Source organism: Papio anubis, chromosome 1, assembly GCF_008728515.1.
Source record: "Papio anubis isolate 15944 chromosome 1, Panubis1.0, whole genome shotgun sequence".
In the NCBI taxonomy this organism is placed as follows: domain Eukaryota; kingdom Metazoa; phylum Chordata; class Mammalia; order Primates; family Cercopithecidae; genus Papio; species Papio anubis.
The window spans coordinates 565,943-588,724 of record NC_044976.1 but is presented as its reverse complement, the minus strand read 5'-3'; the positions used below and the strand labels follow the sequence as shown (position 1 = coordinate 588,724).

The window sequence follows — 22,782 nt, the reverse complement described above, 5'->3', positions numbered from 1 at the left end:
GATATTTTTTTTATTTTTGTTGGGACACAGTAGGTGTATGTGATTCCTTCAGTCTTAAAGCAGCCACCTTCTCCCACCTATGGCTCCCAAGGCCATCACAGGGGTCCTCAGCACTTCAGTACCACAGGATCTGAGAAAATGTGGAAGGTTTTATGTCGTCCCGTGTAAGGGCCAGGCCCATAAGGATCATCACTTGCATACTTTGTTCTGTTTTGTTTTTGAGACGGAGTCTTGCTCTGTCGCCCAGGCTGGAGTGCAATGGCGCAATTTTGGCTCACTGCAACCTCTGCCTCCCGGGTTCACACAATTCTCCTGCCTCAACCTCTAGAGTAGCTGGGATTACAGGTGCACACCACCATGACCGGCTATTAATTTTTCTATTTTTTAGTAGAAATGGGGTTTCACCACATTGGTCAGGCTAGTCTCAAACTCCTGACCTCGTGATCTGCCCAACTCAGCCTCCCAAAGTGCTGGGATTACAGGCGTGAGCTACCACTCCCAGCCACATGGGTACATATTCTACTGCAGAGCTCAGTTATCTGATGCACCCACAAAAACAGAGGGCTGAGAAATGCCATCTGTGCATCCAAAAGAAAAAGGTGTGAATTTTGTAGAACACATTTAGCCAGTCTCTGACACACAGGATTTCTCTCGTGTGAATTCCCTAATACCTGCTGAGGTGTTACTTCAGACAAAAGGATTTTGCACATTCATTACACTCTTTTTTTTTTTTTTTTTTTTTTTTGAGATTGGAGTCTCGCTCTGTCGCCCAGGCTGGAGTGCAGTGGCACCATCTCGGCTCACTGCAAGCTCCAACTCCCAGGTTCATGCCATTCTCCTGCCTCAGCCTCCTGAGTAGCTGGGACTACAGGTGCCCGCCACCTCGCCCAGCTAGCTTTTTTGTATTTTTAGTAGAGACGGGGTTTCACCGTGTAAGCCAGGATGGTCTCCATCTCCTGACCTCATGATCCACCCTCCTCGGCCTCCCTGCCCTCCTCGGCCTCCCAAAATGCTGGGATTAGAGGTGTGAGCCACCGCGCCCAGCCCGCATTCATTACACTCTTAGGCTTTCTCCCTTGTAAGAATTTCTTGATGCCTCCTGAGGTCTGACTTCTGCTAAAAGGTGTTTCCAACACTCATACAGCCACAGGGCTTTCCCTGTGTGACTTCTCTGATGGGTATTAAGGCTTGACTTGTGGTTGAAGGATTTCTCACACTGGTTACATGCACAGGGTTTATTTCCTGTATGCATCCACTGATATGCTGTAGGATTTCATTTGCTACTAAGGCTTTTCACACCTTCAGTATGTTAACAGGCCTCTTCACCTGAGTGAGTTCTGTAATGTACAGTGAGGGCTGACTTCTGGTAGAAAGCTTTCCTACATTCTTTGCATTCATATGGTTTCTCATGTGTGTGAATTCTCTGATGTCTATTGAGAGTTGACTTCTGGCAAAAGCTTTTCCCACATTCTTTGCATTCATACGGCTTCTCCCCTGTGTGAATTCTTTCATGTATCATGAGGGATGACTTCTGGTAGAACGTTTTCCCACATTCCTTACATTCATGGGATTTCTTCCCCATGTGAATTCTTTCATGTACAGTGAGGGCTGACTTCTGGAAGAAGGTTTCCCTACATCCATTACATTTATAAGGCTTCTGTCCTGTGTGAGTTTTCTGATGCCTGCTGTAGTTCGCCACATTCGTTACACTTGAAGGGTTTTTCTCCTGTGTGAGTTCTCTGATGTGTGGTGAGCACTGACTTCTGGTAGAAGGATTTTCCACATTCATTACATTCGTAGGGTTTCTCCCCTGTGTGAGTACTCTGATGCATCCTCAGGTTTGACTTCTGGCTAAAAGTTCTCCCACATTCATTACACTCATAGGGTTTTTCCCCTGTGTGAGTCCTCTGATGTTTAGTGAGAACTGCCTTCTGGTAGAAGGTTTTCCCACATTCACTACACTCATAGGGTTTTTCACCTGTGTGAGTACCCTGATGCATCCTGAGGTTTGACTTCTGGCTAAAGGTTTTTCCACATTTATTACATTCATATGGTTTCTCACCTGTGTGAGTTCTCTGATGTATAATGAGAACTGAATTCAGGCAAAATGTTTTTCCACATTCATTACATTCATAGGGTTTTTCTCCTGTGTGAGTTCTCTGATGTACAGTAAGTTTTGACTTCTGAGCAAAAGTTTTCCTGCATTCTTTACATTCATATGGCTTCTCACCTGTGTGAGTTCTCCGATGTACCGTGAGGGCTGACTTATGGTAGAAAGCTTTCTTACATTCTTTACATTCATATGGCTTCTCACCTGTGTGAATTATCTGATGTACAGTGAGGACTGACTTCTGATAAAAGGTTTCCCCACATTCATTACACCTATATGGTTTCTCTCCTGTGTGAATTCTCTGATGTACATTGAGGGCTGACCTCTGGTAGAAGGTTTTCCCACATTCCATACATTCATAGGGTTTCTCTCCTGTGTGTATTCTGTGATGATAAATAATGGCTGACATTTGGCAGAAGGTTTCCCCACATTCATGACATTCATAGGGCTTTTCCCCTGTGTGGATTCTCTGATGAACAATTAGGTTTGACTTCTGACAGAAGGATTTCTCACATTTGGTACATGCAAAGGGTTTCTCCCGTGTATGTGTTCTCTGATGATTTGCAAGGTATGATTTCTTAATGAAGGATTTCTCACATAGTACACATTTATAGGGTTTCTCTCCTGTGTGTATTTTCTGATGTTTGGTAAGCTTAGACTTTTTACAGAACACTTTCCCACATACACAACATTCGACATTTATCTTCCGGCAAGTGAGTGCTGACTTATCACAGGATTTCCCACGCTCACTATAGGTACATGCAGTCTTTCCACCGTGACCCTTCTCTGCCTCAGCGCTGAAAGCTTTTCCTTGTCTACTATACTCAAAAAGCTGCTGCTCCATATGAATCTTGTTATGGTGACTAAAATACTCATGACACGTGAGAGATTTCCCAGTTATACTTCGAGCATCAGGTTTTCCTCCTGCCTGCATTTCATGAGGCTCAATCGAGATATGTATGTTCTGACTTACATTTAACTCCTCAGGCCTCATTCCTGAATAGTGTGCATTATTTACCATCACATCTGGAATATGGTTTAAGCTCAAATTAAGTATTTTTCCTAATTCAACTGTTTCCTTGGTTGATGTTTTGCTGTTGGTGACTGCAACTTGCCATATACGTCTATGATTAATTTCCTGGCTTCTTTCAATTATATCAACTGTCTGGACACCTGTAACGAAGAAAAAACAAAACAAAGCAAAACAAAAATCCATGAACCACACACAAGCATTTGTTATGGAATGCTTATATAAAGACTCAATGAAGTTACTTTCTCTCCTAGTGGCATAAGATTCTTTAAAAATCAATAATCAGGACTGGTTTTATAAGCACATGGCTGTTCCTACTAACTTAATATAAGAAATTACATTACTAGATTTTCTAATGTGAAATTATGTTTTTCACTGTTGTTTCATTAAAAATATTTGGTAAAAAATATTCACCTACACCTAGTTGTAATTTTCCCCTAAGGGCTTATCACCTGCCAACTGTTTTCTCTATTGTTTTTCTCCATTTCATTCTTGTAACAATGGGAGGCATCTTGTGCTATTTTTCTCATTCCGCCTTGAAGATGATAAGGTATTCCTGGATCAGCTACCTGCAGGTGCCCACCATGGCCACTTGTCTTCAGGACCAGATTTTACACCAGTGTTTCTTTAGCTTTCATGCTTCCCTGGGAATGTCTATAGGCATCTGGGCATTTTTCAAATACAAAATCTCTCCTCCAAACTAGGTGAAGACTGCCGCTTTCAAATTTCTAACAACCTGACTCGCTTAGCTTCTCAGAACTGTAATAGATACATGAAGCTCCACTCCACCACTGTGGGCATCCCCTCCCTGCTGGTCCTAAGGATTCAGTTCTGGAACTCGGGTGGGGTTCACCATCTTTGAAAAATCATTTATTGGCTCCTTCCGAGATGAATAGACCTGATATTCTCCCCCCAAATTCTTGGCACATCCATCCCTGCTTCATAATTCAATGCTTCTGAAGGCTTTTGTGTGTTCAAGTTTCAGCTGTCTCCTAGTTTCAGAGAAAAATGGGGTCTCTTGTACACTTGTCATTGTCTACTGCCAAACAGAAATCTCAGCCCTTCAACATGAAACCTTTGCTTCAATAGGCTTTGGAATCCAGAATCTCCTGGTTCTCTTCCAAATTCCAGGCCTATCCTGTTCCATGCTCTTATGCTGGGTCCTCCTCACTGTAAGGATTTCTGATGTCATTATAAAAAAAGCCTCACTATGAGATTGTTCTTATTTTTTGTTCAACTCCCTAGGTGACCTCTTCTATAATTATGATTCTAAACACCAGCTTTGACTTACCGATTTTTAAGTTTGTATCTCCAATTGTGATGTCTACTCTTTACATATATATTTATATTCACCTACTATGTGCCACAATTGGAAAAGAGTTAAATTGAACTGGAGTTTTGCCAAAGTTAACAACGCCTCTAACACTGCATTGTCTTACCATCTTTCCTAAATTTTATCCCTTTTTTACTCACTCTGGTTAAATATTCCACATGGTTCTTTTACAACTACTTAACATATATTATTTTGTTTCTCTTATCACAATGTACACTTTATGAAAAAAGACATTATTTTGACCATTGCTGTTATAAACGCCAAGTATAAAGTTACCATGGCTTACAAGCTACTCAATTAAGATGTGTTGAAAGAATCAACGGATGTATGAATAAATGTCCGGGGGAAAAAAAACAGTCCATGAAAATGGAGGAAAAGAAAACAACTGAGAAAATTGAGAAAATGAATAGCAAAGAAACATGTCTAAGAAGAGCAAGGTAGGGACTAGATTGAGTAAATATTTTAAAATATTCGCAAAATAAAATGCAGGGATATATGCATGAAAGCCCTCCTTGGAGATGATAGAATTCACATGTTTGATGCATAAAGATCAGCTGTCCTCAGGTATGGGACCTGGGAGAAAAAGTGGTGAAAACAAGTCAACGATGCAAATATCTGCCGGGCTTTACTCTTCCTGGCTTCCTTGCCCAGGATGCAGTTGACTAACCTGAGAGGCACTGGTTTGCCCATTCTTCTCCTAACCATGGCTCTGCTCCTTGCTCCAACTTGAAGATCACCTCAGGTTTGGTAATGCAATGGCCTGGTAATGGGAAATAATGGAGGACTTAGCCAAACTGCAAAGTAAAGTCCTTTTCAGAATGACAACAGCTCGGTTTCAGAAGCTGTATAATGAAGGAGCCTATTTGAATCTTTTGTTAGAGAGGGTTGACACATTCTTCACATGGAATACCATTAAACCTTATAAATGCTTCCTATACTTACCAACATGGAAGTAAGTGTTGCTTCTGGGGGTTACTGGGCAGCTTCACTCACCCAGTGACACCAGGCTGCTGTAGGTCTCCAGCATCACGTCCCTGTATAGTGTCCTCTGTGCTTCATCCAGGTCCTGCCACTCCTCCCAGGTGAAGTGCACGGCCACCTCCTCAAAGGACACCAACCCCTGTAATGGCACATTTCTCCTCAAGTCATCAGCCCAGGGTCACAAGATAGGAATGTCAGAGTTCATTCTTCTGTAGCGGCATGTCTCTTATGTGTATCTTACATAAACTGTAGCTTCTCTGTACTCTATATGGAGAAAGAACAAGCATAGTAGAAGTATCCTGCCACTATCATGTTTTGTTAATAAAATAGATTACAAAGTTTACCTTGTAGATGTAGAATCATCCTTATTGTGAAAGATAAAAGTAGAAAAAAATTCTGTGATCTGGTATGATGACAAAAATTATAAACACATACCTAGAACAACATGATAGATTAATTAGTAGAGACATAAGTTTAATGTCGACTGCAGTAAGAAAGGAGAAAATACAGTTCTATATTGCATTAGAAAGTTGCACTTCATTGAAAAACCAAAGATGCTTAGTACTTCATGTGAACCATGTGTTCTCGTGACTTTGAGGCAACACTGGAGTCTAGTCATAAGGACACGAAGAACACATACCATATTAACGGAACTGCACACAGCACCATGTCTAGCTGAATGATCCCGGGCTGTGATGAGAGAGAACACAACACTGAAGGAACTGATTAGGGAGTAAGTCTGCATGTAAATATCTGACCTAACTCCAAAAGTTATTTTTAAATTATTTATAAATTAAAATAATGTACATAAGCATCTGAACATTTCCTTCCTCATGCCCAATGACTGCTTGTGTCCACCCTTAGGGTGCACACTCCTATTTCCCTAACCACCGGGTGTAAATAATGTGTAAATCTGTGTAATGTTTACACTCATCTGTGAGTGTAATGCGTGTAAATACCTGTAAGAACAAGTATGTTACATGACCAAATATGCATTTTCACAGTCGCCTAGAGGGAGAATGGGTAAGGACTTTGGGGAGATTCAGAGGGGAAGAAAACAGAGTGATAGATGACCACATTCATCCTATCACAGAGCAGTAAGAATACAGAACAGGGAAGCAATCCTTAAAAAGGAAAAGGGGAAAAGAAAAAGAATTTGGTGCTAATTTGCTGTGCAGGGGGTAAAATGGGGAGTTTCACTTTCAGATGATGCAGAATCATGTCTAGTGAGGTAATGGCACTGCAAATTTAGAAAATTAAAAATATGACGACCAGAAGTGACACAGACTTAGATCATATTGGAAACATCTGAGGTACCGTACGTGGGGACGTCCAACTAGCAACTGGATATACAATTCCAGAGTTCAGAAAAGATATCTAAGCAGAAGATAAATATGTGGAAAGTATCAGAATTTGTAAGGTACTCGTAGCCATCACAGTTTAAGAGATTAAAAGAAAAAATGAACAAATGCAGAATCTACAGAAACACTGACCAAGACAAACTTTCGAAGATTATTCTACAAATAAAGCTCAATAAGTATACTAATATAACCATATTCACAGTTCTATAAAGAAAAATTCTTCAATTTTCCACATAGACATACACAACGTACTTTTAGAAACACATTCCGGGTTTCTATTTCTGCATGTAAGAAGCTTGAAAGTCATCATTCCATCTTTTTTTTTTTTTTTGAGACGGAGTCTTGCTCTGTCGCCCAGGCTGGAGTGCCGTGGCCGGATCTCAGCTCACTGCAAGCTCCGCCTCCCAGGTTCACGCCATTCTCCCGCCTCAGCCTCCCGAGTAGCTGGGACTACAGGCGCCGCCACTTCGCCCAGCTAGTTTTTTGTATTTTTTTAGTGGAGACGGGGTTTCACCGTGTTAGCCAGGATGGTCTCGATCTCCTGACCTCGTGATCCACCCGTCTCGGCCTCCCAAAGTGCTGGGATTACAGGCTTGAGCCACCGCGCCCGGCCCATCATTCCATCTTAACAACAAATGAAAAGCTGAAGAAACTGAAAAATCAGCAACTCTTCTTGGATCTGTAAGGGAGGGAGAACACAGGACAATCCACTGCCCCAAGATTGGAGATATAGACAGGCAAAAACAAGAACAGAGATTCACTAGCAAAAATCACCATGGGAACCAGTGCAGGAGGAGGAAACTCTGAACTGTAACTAACAAACTGTGAGAGGCTCAGCGCGAACAACTCCAGAAGTTAAAAACTCCAGGGGGACCCAGTCATGAGGGTGACTCCACAGTACTGTGAAATTTACCACTAGGAGCTTAAGTAGCCTCCTACAGTAAACACTGGAGACAGCTCCCCTCCTGCTTCCACCTGCAGGCAGGCGGGGAAAAGGCAAATCATTTTGAAATATGAAAGAGTACTGCATTGCTTCTTAACCAAAGCCTAGCCTGATGTGGTATTAACAGCTTCAATGACCTAGGTGAAGGGAAATACCCAACTCCAACCCACTCTAGCCATCATGTCTCACCTAAAATAGAAGGAAAAAAAAAAAGAGCAACACTTGTGAAGTTCACAGTTCAAAAGAAAGAAGAGCTCACTAAAAGAAATAAGCCCTGTTGACAGGACTACAGACCACTTCGGCTATGGTCTAAAAGTGTGTGTCCCCGCAAAATCGTTACTTGGAAGCCTAACCTCTAATTTTACTGCAAGATTTGGAAGATACAAATTCAAGTGATTACCAAGGTTGGACTATTGGGAGATACCTGTTTTGATGACAAACACTGAGACCACACAATCGACTAGGCCAAAGTTATCTACAAAAATGAGCTCACACATGGAAAAGTGTGAAACCCAGCTGTTCCTATTGTGTTTTCCAAAAATTAGGGACGTCTGCCTTACGAGACTCACGCTGCTCTCAGGTACACACATGGTAATCCTTTCGTTTAAGCAGAGGCGCTCGCAGCACCTTCACAGCACCAGCCTCTCCCCAGAGAAAAGGGCCACCCAGACAATCCTGCTGCTGGATCTCACTCTGTCACCCAGGATGGAGTGTAGTGGCACAATCATAGACAACTGTAACCTCATGGGCTCAAGTAAATCCTCCCTCCTCAGCCTCCTGGGTAGCTAGGACTACAGAAGTGTACCACTATGCCCAGCTAATTTTTTTGTTGTTTTGTAGACATGAGATCTCACTGTGTTACCGAGGCTGATCTTGAATTCCTGGCCTAAGGCAGTCTTTCAGTCTCAGCCTCCCAAAGTATTGGGGTGAGACACAAACCATGGTGTGCAACTATATGACATTTTCTATATTCACTTATATTTCTATGGACATTCAGGTTGTTTTCATATCTTGCCATAATCCATTTTCAATTTACTTTTCTGTATGGTGTAAAATGTGGTCCAATTTTTTTGCATGTGGATAACCAGATTTCCCATCATTTACTGAAGAGTTTGTTTTCTCGTGTGTATTTGTATGCCTTTGTTGAAAATTAATTGACTCAGGCCAGGCTGACTGATACATTTCTGACCTCTCTATTCTGTTCCATTGGTCTATGTGTCTGTTTTTATGCCAGTATCATTCCGTTTTGATGACTACAGCTTTGCTATGCAGTTTAAAATCGGGAAATATAATGCCTCCAGCTTTGCCTTTCTTACTCAAAATTGCTTTACTCTTTTATGATTCTAAACTTAAGAATTTTTTTTCTATTTTTGTGAAATATGCTATTGAAATTTTGATAGACTGATTTGAATCTGTATATCACTTTGGGGACTACGGATGTTTAAAGAAACCTTTTTCAGGAACACAACATATTTTGTTTTATTTGTGTCTCCTATAATTGCTTTCATTAATATTTTACAGTTTTTGATGTATAGATCCTTCACCATCTTGGTTATATTTATTCCTAAGTACTTTATTCTTTTTGACATTATGTTAAATGGATTTATTTCTGGATTTTTGTCAGATATATTGTTAGGATATAGAAATGCAAGTTATACTTTTGGTACATTGGTACAATATCGTGAAATGTTACTTAATTAGTTTATTAGTTCAAAAAGTTATTTGATGTAATGAGGAGCACAATGGACTGTGGTTACACATTAAATGATAGCTTCTGTTAGTATATCACCATGCCTCAAAAAGTGATCTGCTGTATTTCTGCTGTTACAAATTCAGTCGCATTTTTTAGTCCTAGTATTTTTTCTTCTAAAATATTTTTGTCTATCATTAGCTAATAATGTGTATCCTCTGCTTACTGTTCAATTGTGCTACCCATTTATCTTCCAGCCTAGTTAGTCCAACTTTCTAATAAAATTTTTAACAATGGTATGTTCATTTACTGTAAACTTAAATAGTAAATTTGTATGATAGTTTTACAGTTACCAAATAGGATTTAAAACATGTCAATTTGTTGCTACCAATGAATCTCTGGGTTCCTAATTTTAAACATTTATGTATCATGTCTATTAAATATGTACGTGCAATGGCTTAGAATCAAGCCTAACATATCGTATGCACTAAGTATCAATCAAACCAATTTTTAAAATTATCACTTTCATACCATTAAGAATTATTTAGAGAGAAGAAAAAGATATAGGTCATATACCTGGATCTACATAAGGAAAGGAAGAGCAGTAAAGAAAGAATGAGGGTATCTTAACCAATCTACATATTATGTACAATTATATACACATGCACGATTATGTGTGCTTATATGTAGTTGAAATGAATGATGACAACGACACAAGGGACAGGAAAATGGAAGAGAAAAATTATGTTAGAAGATAGTCACGCTACTTGTGAAGCAGTACAGTATTATTTGAAACTGGACTTGTAAGTGTATATTGAAACCCTAGAGCAACTTTTTAAACTAGTACAAAAAGTTTAAAAAATTATAGCTATAAAGAAAACACACGCTAAGAAAGAAGAGAAAATGGAATCATATAAAATGCTCAGTTAACATCTCAAAAGGCAGAAAGAGTAGAAGACAAAATAATATGGGAATAATAACAATAACAAATACGGCAGTTATTAATTCAACTATATCAATAATCACTTTGAATATCAATGGTCTAAATTCACGAATTAAAACAGAGATTGTCAAAGTGGATCAAAATACAAGACCCAACCATATGTTGTCTACAAGAAACCCATTTTAAATATAAAACCACTCATTAATTAAAAGTAAACAGAGAAAAATATACAATGCTAACAATAAGAAAGCAGGAGTGGCCAGGTGCAGTGGCTCACACCTGTAATCCCAGCACTTTGGGAGGCTGAGGTGGGTGGATCACTTGAGGTCAGGAGTTCAAAATCAGTCTGGCCAACAAGGTGAAACGTCTCTATTAAAAAAAATACAAAAGTCAGCTGGACATGGTGTTGGGCACCTGTAATCCCAACTACTTGGGAGGGTGAGGCAAGAGAATCGCTTGAACCGAGGAGGCAGAGGTTGCAGTGAGCTGAGATCACACCCTTGCACTCCAGCCTGGGCAACAAAAGTGAAACTCTGTCTCAAAAAAAAAAAGAGTAACTATATTTCACACAAAGTAGACTTCAAAGAAAGTAAGTTATCATGGAAAAAGAATGGTACTTCATCATGACATAGCAGTTAATCCTCCAAAAAGATGACAATCCTTAATGTGTATGCACCTGACAACAGACTGTCAAATGACATGAGGCAAAAACAAAACTGGAAAGAGAAATAGATGGATCCACTATCACAATTTGAGACATCAACACTCTCCATTAGAAACAGACCCAGCAGGCAGCCATAGGTAGAAAGCTGAAACTGGATCCCTTCCTTACAACTTACACAAAAATTAATTCAAGATGGATTAAAGACTTAAATGTTAGACCTAAAACCATAAAAACCCCAGAAGAAAACCTAGGCAATACCATTCAGGACATACGCATGGTCAAGGACTTCATGTCTAAAACACCAAAAGCAATGACGACAAAAGCCAAAATTGACAAATGGGATCTAATTAAACTAAAGAGCTTCTGCACAGCAAAAGAAACTACCATCAGAGTGAACAGGCAACCTACAGAATGGGAGAAAATTTTTGCAATCTACTCATCTGACAAAGGGCTAATATCTAGAACCTACAAAGAACTCAAACAAATTTACAAGAAAAAAACAACCCCATCAAAAAGTGGGCGAAGGATATGAACAGACACTTCTCAAAAGACGACGACATTTATGCAGCCAACAGACACATGAAAAAATGCTCATCATCACTGGCCATCAGAGAAATGCAAATCAAAACCACAATGAGATACCATCTCACACCAGTTAGAATGGCGATCATTAAAAAGTCAGGAAACAACAGGTGCTGGAGAGGATGTGGAGAAATAGGAACACTTTTACACTGTTGGTGGGACTGTAAACTAGTTCAACCATTGTGGAAGACAGTGTGGCGATTCCTCAAGGATCTAGAACTAGAAATACCATTTGACCCAGCCATCCCATTACTGGGTATATACCCAAAGGATTATAAAACATGCTGCTATAACGACACATGCACACATATGTTTATTGCAGCACTATTCACAATAGCAAAGACTTGGAACCAACCCAAATGTCCATCAATTATAGACTGGATTAAGAAAATGTGGCACATATACACCATGGAATACTATGCAGCCATAAAAAAGGATGAGTTCCTGTCCTTTGTAGGGACATGGATGCAGCTGGAAACCATCATTCTCAGCAAACTATCGCAAGGACAAAAAACCAAACACCGTATGTTCTCACTCATAGGTGGGTATTGAACAGTGAGAACACTTGGACACAGGAAGGGGAACATCACACACCGGGGCCTGTCATGGGGTGGGGGGAGGGTGGAGGGATAGCATTAGGATAAATACGGGTGCAGCAAACCAACATGGCACATGGATACATATGTAACAAACCTGCATGCTGTGCACATGTAGCCTAGAACTTAAAGCATAATTTAAAAAAAAAAAAAAAAGGAAAGAAAAAAGAAACAGATCCAGTAGGCAGAAATTAGTAACAATATAGTTGAATTCAGTATTAATATAAACTGGATACTGACAGAGCAGGCACACCATCACCTCGGACAAACACCGCCACTTTAAGTTCCAGCTCCCTTCTTTGCCTCATGCACTTCAAGGAAATCATTTCTCTTCTAACTACAAGTAGCCAGACAGAGCAGACAGTAAAATACCGATAAGACAGCTCAGCCCCAGAGGGAGGTGAGGGGAAGTCTCTTGGGTAAAGTTTCACTGCCAAACTTCACCCTCATACAACAGGCCCAGTAAAACAGTGGGGCTTGATAATTTAATCAGCACATGGCTTTCCCTTCAGGTGCACTAAGACAGGGAAGCTAAAAGCAGACTTGGGACATGCCTGCAGCTGCAGAAAGATGCATGGGGACAGACACACAACTCTCCCTCCCAGATAGGCACAACACAGACACAGAAGCAGTCCAAGCCTTAATAAACTTTCCCGCCCTGAATCCTTAAAACTCTGTCTGTAAGAGTGAGCCTCTGACCTAACTCGGCCAGAAGGCGTCTCTCAGGTTTGTTTTCTCTAAAATAAATCTGTCTTAACTGGCAAGACACCTTTCATGTTTCTCTCCTCTTTATTTAATTCTTACAAATACAATTGCTATTTATAGACTTCATCCAACAACAGTAAAATATACATTCTTTTCAGGCTCAATAATCACCAAGATATACCACACTGTGAACCATAAAATACCCTTTAACCAATTTAAAATAACAAATCTTGCCATATGCACTCTTAGACCACAATGAAATCAAAACTTAAAATGAGCAATAGACAAGTGGAAAATCTCTAAATATAGTGAGACAAAAGAACACCTTCTAAATAATGAATGGATCAAAGAAGAAATCTCAAGAGAAATTAATATTTTATTATTAGAGACAGGGTCTCACTGTCACCCAGGCTGGAGTGCAGTGGCATGATCAAAGCTAACTGCAGCCTTGAACGCCTGGGCTCAAGCAATCCTCTCACCTCAGTCTCACCAGTGGCTGAAAATACAGGCACATGTCTCCCTGATAACTTTTTTTTTTTTTTGAGACGGAGTCTTGCTTTGTTGCCCAGGCTGGAGTGCAGTGGCACCATCTCGGCTCACTGCAAGCTCCGCCTCCTGGGTTCATGCCATTCTCCTGCCTCAGCCTCCGAGTAGCTGGGACTACAGGCGCCCGCCACCTTGCCCAGCTAATTTTTTTTTTTTTTTTTTTTGTATTTTTAGTAGAGACGAGGTTTCACCGTGTTAGCCAGGATGGTCTCGATCTCCTGACCTCGTGATCCGCCCGCGTCGGCCTCCCCAAAGTGCTGGGATTACAGGCGTGAGCCACCGCGCCCGGCCTCCCTGATAACTTTTTAAAATGTTCTTGTAGAGACAGGGTCTTGCTATAGGTGCTCAAGCTGATCTCAAACTCCTAGCCTCAAGTAGTCCTCCTGCCTTGGCCTCCCAAATCTCAGCCTCCCTGGCTGAGATTACAAGTGTGAGCCACCATGCTGGGCCTAACAAATATTTTCACTAAATAAAAATGAAAATAAAAACACAACGTATCAAAATGTGTAGAATACAGCAAAAGCATGGCTTAGAAGAAAATTTATGGCATCAAATGCATATATTAGAAAATAAGAATGATCTAAAATAAAGAAAAAAATGAGCAGATTAAATCCAAAGTAAGAAGAAGAAAATAAATTATTGCAGAAATCAATGAAATGGAAAACACAAAAATCAAGAGAATATTATCAACAACAAAGCTGGTTCTTTTAAAAGGCCAATAAAATTAAAAAGCCTATAGCCAGGTTAAGGAAAAAAGTAGAAACTAATAATATCATAAATGAGGGCCAGGAGTAGTAGCTCAAGCCTGTAATCCCAGCACTTTGGGAGGCCGAGACGGGCGGATCACAAGGTCGGGAGATCGAGACCATCCTGGCTAACACAGTGAGACCCCATCTCTACTAAAAAATACATAAAATTAGCCGGGCAAGGTGGCAGGCGCCTGTGGTCCCAGCTACTCGGGAGGCTGAGGCAGGAGACTGGTGTAAACCCGGGAGGCAGAGCTTGCAGTCAGCTGAAATCGCGCCACTGCACTCCAGCCTGGGCGACAGAGCAAGACTCCATCTCAAAAAAAAAATAATAATAATAATATAAATGAAAGAGGGGATGCCACCACACATCCCGTGGATGTTAAATGGATAAGGAAATACTCTGAACAACTCTGTGCATACATCTGATCATCCAGTTCAAATGGGCTGCTTCCTTGAAAGACACAATTTACTGAAACTCACACAAGAAGAAACACACAGGCTGGGCACGGTGGCTCACACCTGTAATCCCAGCACTTTGGGAGGCCGAGGCGGGCGGATCACAAGGTCAGGAGAATGGAGACCATGGTGAAACCCCATCTCTACTAAAAATACAAAAAATTAGCCGGGCGTGGTGTTGGGCGCCTGTAATCCCAGCTACTCAGGAGGCTGAGGCAGGAGAATGGTGTGAACCCGGGAAGTGGAGCTTGCAGTGAGCTGAGATCGCGCCACTGCACTCCAGTCTGGGCAACAGAGCAAGACTCCATCTCAAAAAAAAAAAAAAAAAGAAGAAGAAACACACAATCCGAATAACCCATTTTTTAATAACCTTCAGAACAGAAAGTACCTGACCCAGATATATTCACTGGTAAACTGACCAAATATTTCAGGAAGAAATTATACCCATTCCCCACAATCTATTTCAGAGGATAGAAGCTGTTGAAATACTTCCTAGTTCATTCTGTGAGGCCAGCATTATTCCAATGACATTTCAAAATAGAAAACCACAGACCATGATCTCTCATAAAAATACATATAAAAATCCTCAAAAACATTGGCACATCAAATCCAACAATATATAGAAAGAATCATACACCATCACCAAGTGAGATTTATTCTGGGGATACCAGGCTGGTTCAACATTTGAACATCAATTAATGTAATTCATTATATCAAGAGGCTGAAAAGGAAAAATCACATGATCCGGTGCAGAAAAAGCAGTTGACAAAATCCAGCATTCATTCATGATAAAAACTCTCAATAAGCTAAGAGGGGAACTTCCTGAAATTAATAAAGAATATCTACACAAAACTACAGTGAACATAATACTTAATAATCAGAAACTCAAAGCTTTTCCACAATATCAGGAGGAAGAAAAAGATCTACTTTCTCATCACCCCTTTCAATATCATACTGAAAATACTAGCGAATGCCATCAGGCAAGAAAATATAATTAAAGGCATACAGATTGGGAAGGAATAAATAAAACTTTGTTCACAGACAACAGGATTGTCTACGCAGAAAATCTAAAAAAAAAAAAGAAAAGAAAAGAAAAAAGATCAAACCAAAAAAAACCCCCTCCTGGAACTGAAAAGCAAGATCACAGAACACAAGGTTAAAGGAGGAAGCTAACTGCTTTCCAACGCACCAGCAACAGCCAAGTGCAATTTGCTATGAAAAACACAGTGCTACTTATCTTTAGCACCCAAAAGATGAAATACTTACGTATAAATTTAACAAATGTAACAAGATCTGTATGAGGAATAGTACAAAACCTTAATAAACAAAATACAAGTAAACCTGATTCTAAAGTTCACATGGAGAAGCAAAAGACCAAGAATAGTCAATTACTTAAGAACAAAGTTGGAAGACTAACACTACCTAACTTTAAGCCTTATTATATAGATTCACTGTAGGCAAACATAACAATGGAACAGAATAAAGAGCCCAGAAATACACCCACATAAATACAGTAAACTGATGCAATAAAGCAGAGTTGCTGTTTTCAACAAATGATGTGGGGACAACTAGAAATCCACATTTAATAAAAAAACAAAAAACAAAAAACTGAATCTAGACATAGATCTTATGCTCATCACAAAAATTAACTCAAAATGGATCATAGACTTCAATGTAAAATGCAAAAGTTAAAAACTGTAGAAAATAACAAAGGAAAAAACCTAGATGATCCTGGGAAAGGTAATGACTTTTTAGATATAACACCAATGTCAACATCCACTTTAAAATGATTCATAAACAAGACTTCATTAAAATTGAAAACTTCTGTTCTGCAAAAGCCAATGTCACAACAATGAGAAGAAAAGCCACAGACTGGGAGAAAATATCTGCAAAAGACATATCTTGGTAAAGAGACTGTTACACAAAACATTCCAAAAACACTGAAACCTCTACAGTAAGAAAACCACTAAATAAAACAGACCAAAGACCTTAACAGATACCTCACCAATGATGAGAAACATACAGGAAATAAACACATAAAAGAATGCAGTATATTCTGTAACATTAGGGTAACATATTAAAACAACGAAATACCGAGATACCGCTACATATCTAGTAGAATGGCCAAAATTTGGAGCACTGACAACAACTGACAGTGAGAATGTGGAGCAACAGGAATTCTCCTTCACAGTGTGCAAATGCAAAATAGTATAGTCACTCAGTTGGAGGACAATTTGGTTGTTCTTACAAAAGTAAACACATTCTTACCATATGATCCAGCAACTGCACCTCTTGGTATTTACCCAAAGGAGGTGAAAATAAATGCTAGCATAAAAACCTGTAAACAGGGATTTATAGCAGCTTTATTCAAAATAGCTAAAATTTGGAAGCAACCAAGATGCCCTTGAGTAAGGGAATGGATAAACTATGGTATACAGAATGGAACATAATTCAGCACTAAAAAGAAATGGGCTATCTTGTCCTCAAAAGGAGGAACCTTAAATGCATATTACTAAGTAAAAGAAGGCAGTCTGAAAAGGCTACTTACTATATAACTGCAACTATGTAACATTCTGCAAAATGATGGAGATGGTTTGCAAGGTTAGGGATGATAAACAATAAACAGGAAGAGCAGGGATGGCTTTTAGAACAAAGAAAGTGTCCTGTGGGGTACTGTAAGGCTGGATACATGTCATTAAACTTTACTCAAACCCATAGCATGTAAAACCACAAGAGTAAACCCTAATGCAAACTATGGCCCTTGGACAACTATGATGTCTCAGTGTAGGTTCCTCATTTTAACAAATGTACTACTATGGTGGGCGGAGGTGTTGAAAAGGGCGAAGGCTACATATATATGTGGATCAGGGTATATGGGAAATCTATGTACTTCCTAATTCTGCTGTGAAATTAAAACTGCCTCAACAGAGTATATTTATTTTCAAAAAGAATCTAACCATCTAAAAACGTTTTCAATAACAAAAATTAAACCAATATTAAAAACCACTTCCCCATTTGTAATAAGAACTCTCAATAACAATGAATGCATAAAGAAAATGTGGTCTATACATGCAATGAAATATTACTCAGCCTTAAAAATGAAGAAAATCTTGCCATTTGCAAAAACATGCACATACCAGAAAGATATTGTGCTAAGTGAAGAAATAAGCCAAACAGGAACAAAGTATTACATAATCCCATCTGGATGTATGCAATAGTCTGGATGTATGTATTCCCCTCAAATTCCTATGTTGAAATCTAATCACCAAGGTGACAGTACTGTAAGGTGAGGCCTCCAGGGAGTGATGAGGTGAGGGCTCTTCCCTCTTGAATGGGCTGGGAGCGCATTCATTCTCCATCACTCTTTTGCCTCCACCATGTACAGATACAGGAAGAAGTCTCTCATCAGGCACCAGATGACAGTGCCTTGATCTTGGACTTCCCAGCCTCCAGAACTGTTAAGAACAAATTTCTGTTCTTTATTAATTACCAAGTCTGAAGTATTTTGTTGTTCCAGCACAAATTAAGCTATATTTTCTGTACAGCCTGTGGAACTCCATGTACATAAAAATGTGAAACAGTTAAACTTACAAAAACATAGAGCTGAATCGTGGTTACCAAGGGCTGAGGGGGAAGGGTAACTGGGGAGGTATTGGTCACAGGGTATAAGTTTTAGTTATGCAACGAGTAAGTTCTAAATATCAAATCTACAGACCAACGCATGTAGCTAATACTGAATTGCATACTTAAAAATCTGTTAAGAGGATGGTATGGTTTCGATTTGTTTACTTGTCCAAAGCTCATGTCCAGTTGTAAGCCTCAAGGCTGGAGGTGGGGCCTGGTGGGAGGTGACTGGATCGGGGGCAGACTTGCCCCTTGCTGTTCTTGTGATAGTAAATTCTCATGAGATCTGGTTGTTAAAAGTGTACAGCACTTCCCCCTTCACCACCCACTTCCTCCTGCTCCAGACACAGAGGACGTGCCTGCTTCCCCTTCATCCTACACCACGACTGCAGTCTCCCCACTGGCCCCTCCCCCAGCCACGCCTCCCTGCACAGCCTGTGGAACTGTCTGCCAATTAAACCTCTTTGCTTCCTGTACAGCCTGTGGAACTGTCCGCCAATTAAACCTCTTTGCTTCCTGTACAGCCTGTGGAACTGTCCTACCACCAAACCTCTCTTTGCTTCTGTGGCCTGTGGAACTGTCCGCCAATTAAACCTCTTTGCTTTATAAATTACCTAGTCCCAGGTAGTTTTTTATAGCAATGGGAGAACGGACTTATACAGAGACTGTATCTTATCTCAAATGGTTGTATCCCAAAAGGGGCGGGGAGGGGGGAGGAAGAAACTCATGGAGGCAAAGGTTGTTTATCGCACTGTTTGTGGTGATGGTTCCATGGGTGAAAACTTTACAGGTAAGTATATTTTGCACATGGGAGGAATGTAAATAATTTGTAGCCAGAGGGAAAACTGGTTTACTAAAGACTGCTACAGATTCTCACTACTCCTCTTATAGAAAGGTAGAAGCTAATTACTCTCTAATCTAATACCGTATGTAAAGGAAGAGAGAAGGATGTAACTTTTATTTTGGATTTGTTAAGCCTGAGGTGCCTTTCAGATAGCTACAAAGAATCATTCAATGGAGAGTTGAACCTGTGATCTAGAGCAGCGATCCCTAACCTTTTTGGCACCAGGTTTTGTGAAAGACAATTTTTCCATATACCAGGGTGTGACCCCTCACATGGTTTTGGATGAAACGGTTCGTCAGGCATTAGATTCTCATAAGGAGCAGGGAACCTAGATCCCTCACATGCATAGTTCACATTAGGGTTCATGCTCCTATGAGAATTTAATGCTGTCATTCATCTGACAGGAGGCAGAGCACAGGCAGTAATTCTTGCTTGCCTGCCACTCACCTGCTGTGCAGCCCAGTTCCTCACAGGTCACAGACTGGTACCAGTTCATGGCCTGGGGATGGGGATCCCTGGTCTAAAGGCTGGAGAAGTCCAAGCTGGAGAGAAACACAACTGCTACACCAGAGAGCAGAACTGGTAAAAAAAACAAACAAACAACAACAACAAAAGAACTGCACAGTGGGATGGATGGGGAATTGGATCAAACAATTGGACAAGCTATGTAAAGGAGAAGGAGAATAATTCAGGAAAAAAAAGACAAGCAGCATCAGTGAGGTCATGATAGAAACTAACACAGAAGAATTTCCAGGAGAAAAATCATGAATGATAATTTGAAATGCAGGAGTCCCCCCTTATTCACGGGGGATACACTGCAGGTCCCCTAGCAGATCCCTGAAACTGTATAGTACCAAACCTTATATACACTATGGTTTTTCCTATAGATACATACCCTTAACAGTTTAATTTATAAATTAGGCACAGTATGATACTAACAACAATAAAATGGAACAATTATAACAATATACTATACTAAAACTTATAGGAATGTGGTCTCTCAAAATATCTTATTCTACTGTATTCAACATATTCAAAATATCAAAATACTCAAGATATTCAAAATATCTTATTGTCTTTTCTGTCTGCAGTTGACTATGGGTAACTGAAACCACAGAGAGCAAAACTGTGGATAAGGGGGATAACTGTATGGCACAAGATTCATGTAAGGCAGACTAGAGAATAGCCAATGGATTTGCATATAATTTAGGTTAATGGTGAGCATCAGAATAAACGAATTAAGACTACACTGAATGAAAGCGCAAGTGAGCAGTGGAAATATTTGTCAGAAAATACAACTGTGAACAATCTGCTACAAATTCTCCATGTACAGATGAATTGACAGAAACATATGGGGGGTTAGTTAAGGACCTGTGGTCAACTCAATCCTCCAGATGTTCTAGGTTTTAGCCATGAATCAAGTAGGGCCTTCCAAAAGCTGTCTGAGATCACACAGTTTCAGCAACTCCAGAAAAACCTCATTACGGGAGTTGTGCTTTAGCACTAAGTGACTATTTCTACTGCAAAATGCTAATAGTGTTTATTTCCAGGTTGGTAGTAAAAAAACTTTTCACTACATCATCTCTGTGACCAATGCAGTCAATGTTCCAGACTTTAGTGACAGCAAGTCTTCCCGTCCCATGAGAATGTAGCGCGTACTTTCCAGGTTCCATTCCAATCACGTAACAAATGTGACTGCCTTGTTGTTGCAGCATCAGAAAGACCAGAGACATACCTGTACTCACGTTCCATGGCTTACAACCTGCATATGTCTACAAGCCAGCATTCTTTTATTTATGTGCATTTCCTTTAACCTGAATTTTACTTATTTCTATTTTTTTCATTTTAATCCATGGACTCCATAAAGGTAAAAAATGCAATGTAAAACAAAGTGAGGAATATATAAACAAATAACTCACCAGAGATTTATTCACTGTTTGTTGATTGTGGAAACGCACAGAGCACTCTGGAAGCATAGCTGGGAGAACAGTCGAATGGAGTGGGTTAAGGAGAGAACTGGTGTGGCTTGGTCCTAGATTCTCCTGCCCAAAATGCTCTACACAATAGCTGGAAAAGACTAAAACAACAACAAAACCTCCCTGTGACAGAACAGTCATTCATGCCTCAATAAGGGACAACAAATATCCCACTGAAGATGTACCCACAAGTACATTAACTAGTAGAGATACATACAATTTATTTTTGGATTAATGAAAACATGTATTACCTACTGATTTAGGAACAATTAATTTGCCCAAAGAAACAATGTAATAATTTAAACCAAAGAAATATACACTTAGTCTTCAATGAAATTAATATTGTAGAAATATAATTCAGCCACATTAACTATTTCACTACTAATATGGAGATTCTACACGATTCCATATAGGTGTTTCCACTAGAACACATCTTGCTTTTATACCTTTGCATCATTGAAAGGATGCATCTTTTATATACCTACGCATCATTGAAAGGATGCATCTTTTATATACCTACGCATCATTGAAAGGATGCATCTTGCAACCCAACATTTTTTGCCCACAATTATATAGGGGGGAAAATGTACATATTGTATATTTCTTGGGATATACTGTTTTAGTAATGTTTCCTAATGACATGTCTCCCTGTATCTCAGACCTCATAGAGTACGCTCTGATAACGAACAGGGCTCTGCCATTTGACTTGCTTTTGCCAATGGGACATGGAAAATATGATGAAAATATAGGCTGGAAAAGTACTTGCCCACTGGTGCTTGCCTTCTCGGACAAGGGTCAGCATGAACCATCAGACATGTGAGTGAAGGCACCAGATGACTAAAGCCTCATCTGTGATCCAGACAACATTAGCAAAGGAAATGCCCAGGTGAACACACGCCAAAATGTGAATCAACAGAACTTCTATCAAATAAAACGGTCACTTCTTTTTAAGCCAGTGAGTTTCGTTGGTTCTTCAGACAGAAAATAGTAACTGATACACCTAAGCCACCAGAACTCAATGTTTTTAAGAAAATCATGTGAAGGAGATAATGTGAAATTACTTGTCAAGTACAATCACTAGAACATCACAACCTTATGTCGAAGTTTTGCAAATCACAATGCCAACTTGATGGATATCAGTGAGACTGCTGGTGCTAAGAGACCATGTGAATCGCAAAAAGCAACTCTTTGCATATTAGTAAATTGTGTTTTAAGGTTCTTCACATCATAAAAATGTCATGTTGACTTTAAAAAAACATAATACACAAAAAGGATCTCTTATAAGTAAGCATTGTACTGTATTTTACTTACATTTTAAGACACTGGTTTGGAACAGAAGTGAGACATGGTCTAATCTTCCCTCTTTAAATATGTAAAATATGCTATTATTTTCCTACAGAATTTATGATTTCCAAGAACAGATTACTGACACTAAGTGGGAAACACTTGTGTTATTTGCCCTTGAGGTCACATAATTCACAGGAAGAGTTGGGGATAACAAGGAACAGAGATGGTTAACGGAATGTTTCTGCTTGGTTGGTTGGTTGGTCGGTTTTGAGACAGAGTCTCATTCTCTCACCCAGGCTGGAGTGCAGTGGCACAACCACAGCTCACTGTAGCTTCGCCCTCCTGGGCTCAGGTGATCTTCC

The 22,782-nt window shown here is 39.8% G+C and overlaps 1 protein-coding gene across 2 annotated transcripts; it reads right to left on the bottom strand.

Moving 5' to 3' along the window:
* Nucleotides 1-3,289: 3,289 nt before the first annotated feature.
* Nucleotides 3,290-22,766, bottom strand: LOC101023535 (zinc finger protein 510-like). 2 transcript variants are annotated; one of them, XM_009199143.4, is made up of 4 exons: nt 21,077-22,766; nt 5,467-5,593; nt 5,141-5,233; nt 3,290-5,046 (listed from the first exon to the last, which is right to left on the bottom strand). In XM_009199143.4, the coding sequence occupies exons 1-4, from the start codon at nt 21,272-21,274 to the stop codon at nt 5,024-5,026; spliced, it is 441 nt and encodes a 146-aa protein (XP_009197407.2). In that variant the 5' UTR covers nt 21,275-22,766; the 3' UTR covers nt 3,290-5,023. The 2 variants fall into 2 exon arrangements, 1 of the variants encoding a protein (XP_009197407.2); XR_002519831.2 differs by having other exon boundaries at nt 5,030-5,046; nt 5,416-5,889; nt 19,605-22,766.
* Nucleotides 22,767-22,782: the final 16 nt, after the last annotated feature.

What these genes read in the sequence shown, in the direction of transcription:
- LOC101023535 (XM_009199143.4), bottom strand. Translation starts at nt 21,274, where the DNA reads ATGACTGTTCTGTCACAGGGAGGTTTTGTTGTTGTTTTAGTCTTTTCC. An exon ending in AAACAGTGAATAAATCTCTG is followed by an intron (nt 5,594 to 21,076) that starts GTGAGTTATTTG and finishes GTGCCATTACAG; the next exon opens with GGGTTGGTGTCCTTTGAGGA. An exon ending in GGCAAACCAGTGCCTCTCAG is followed by an intron (nt 5,047 to 5,140) that starts GTTAGTCAACTG and finishes TTTTTCTCCCAG; the next exon opens with GTCCCATACCTGAGGACAGC.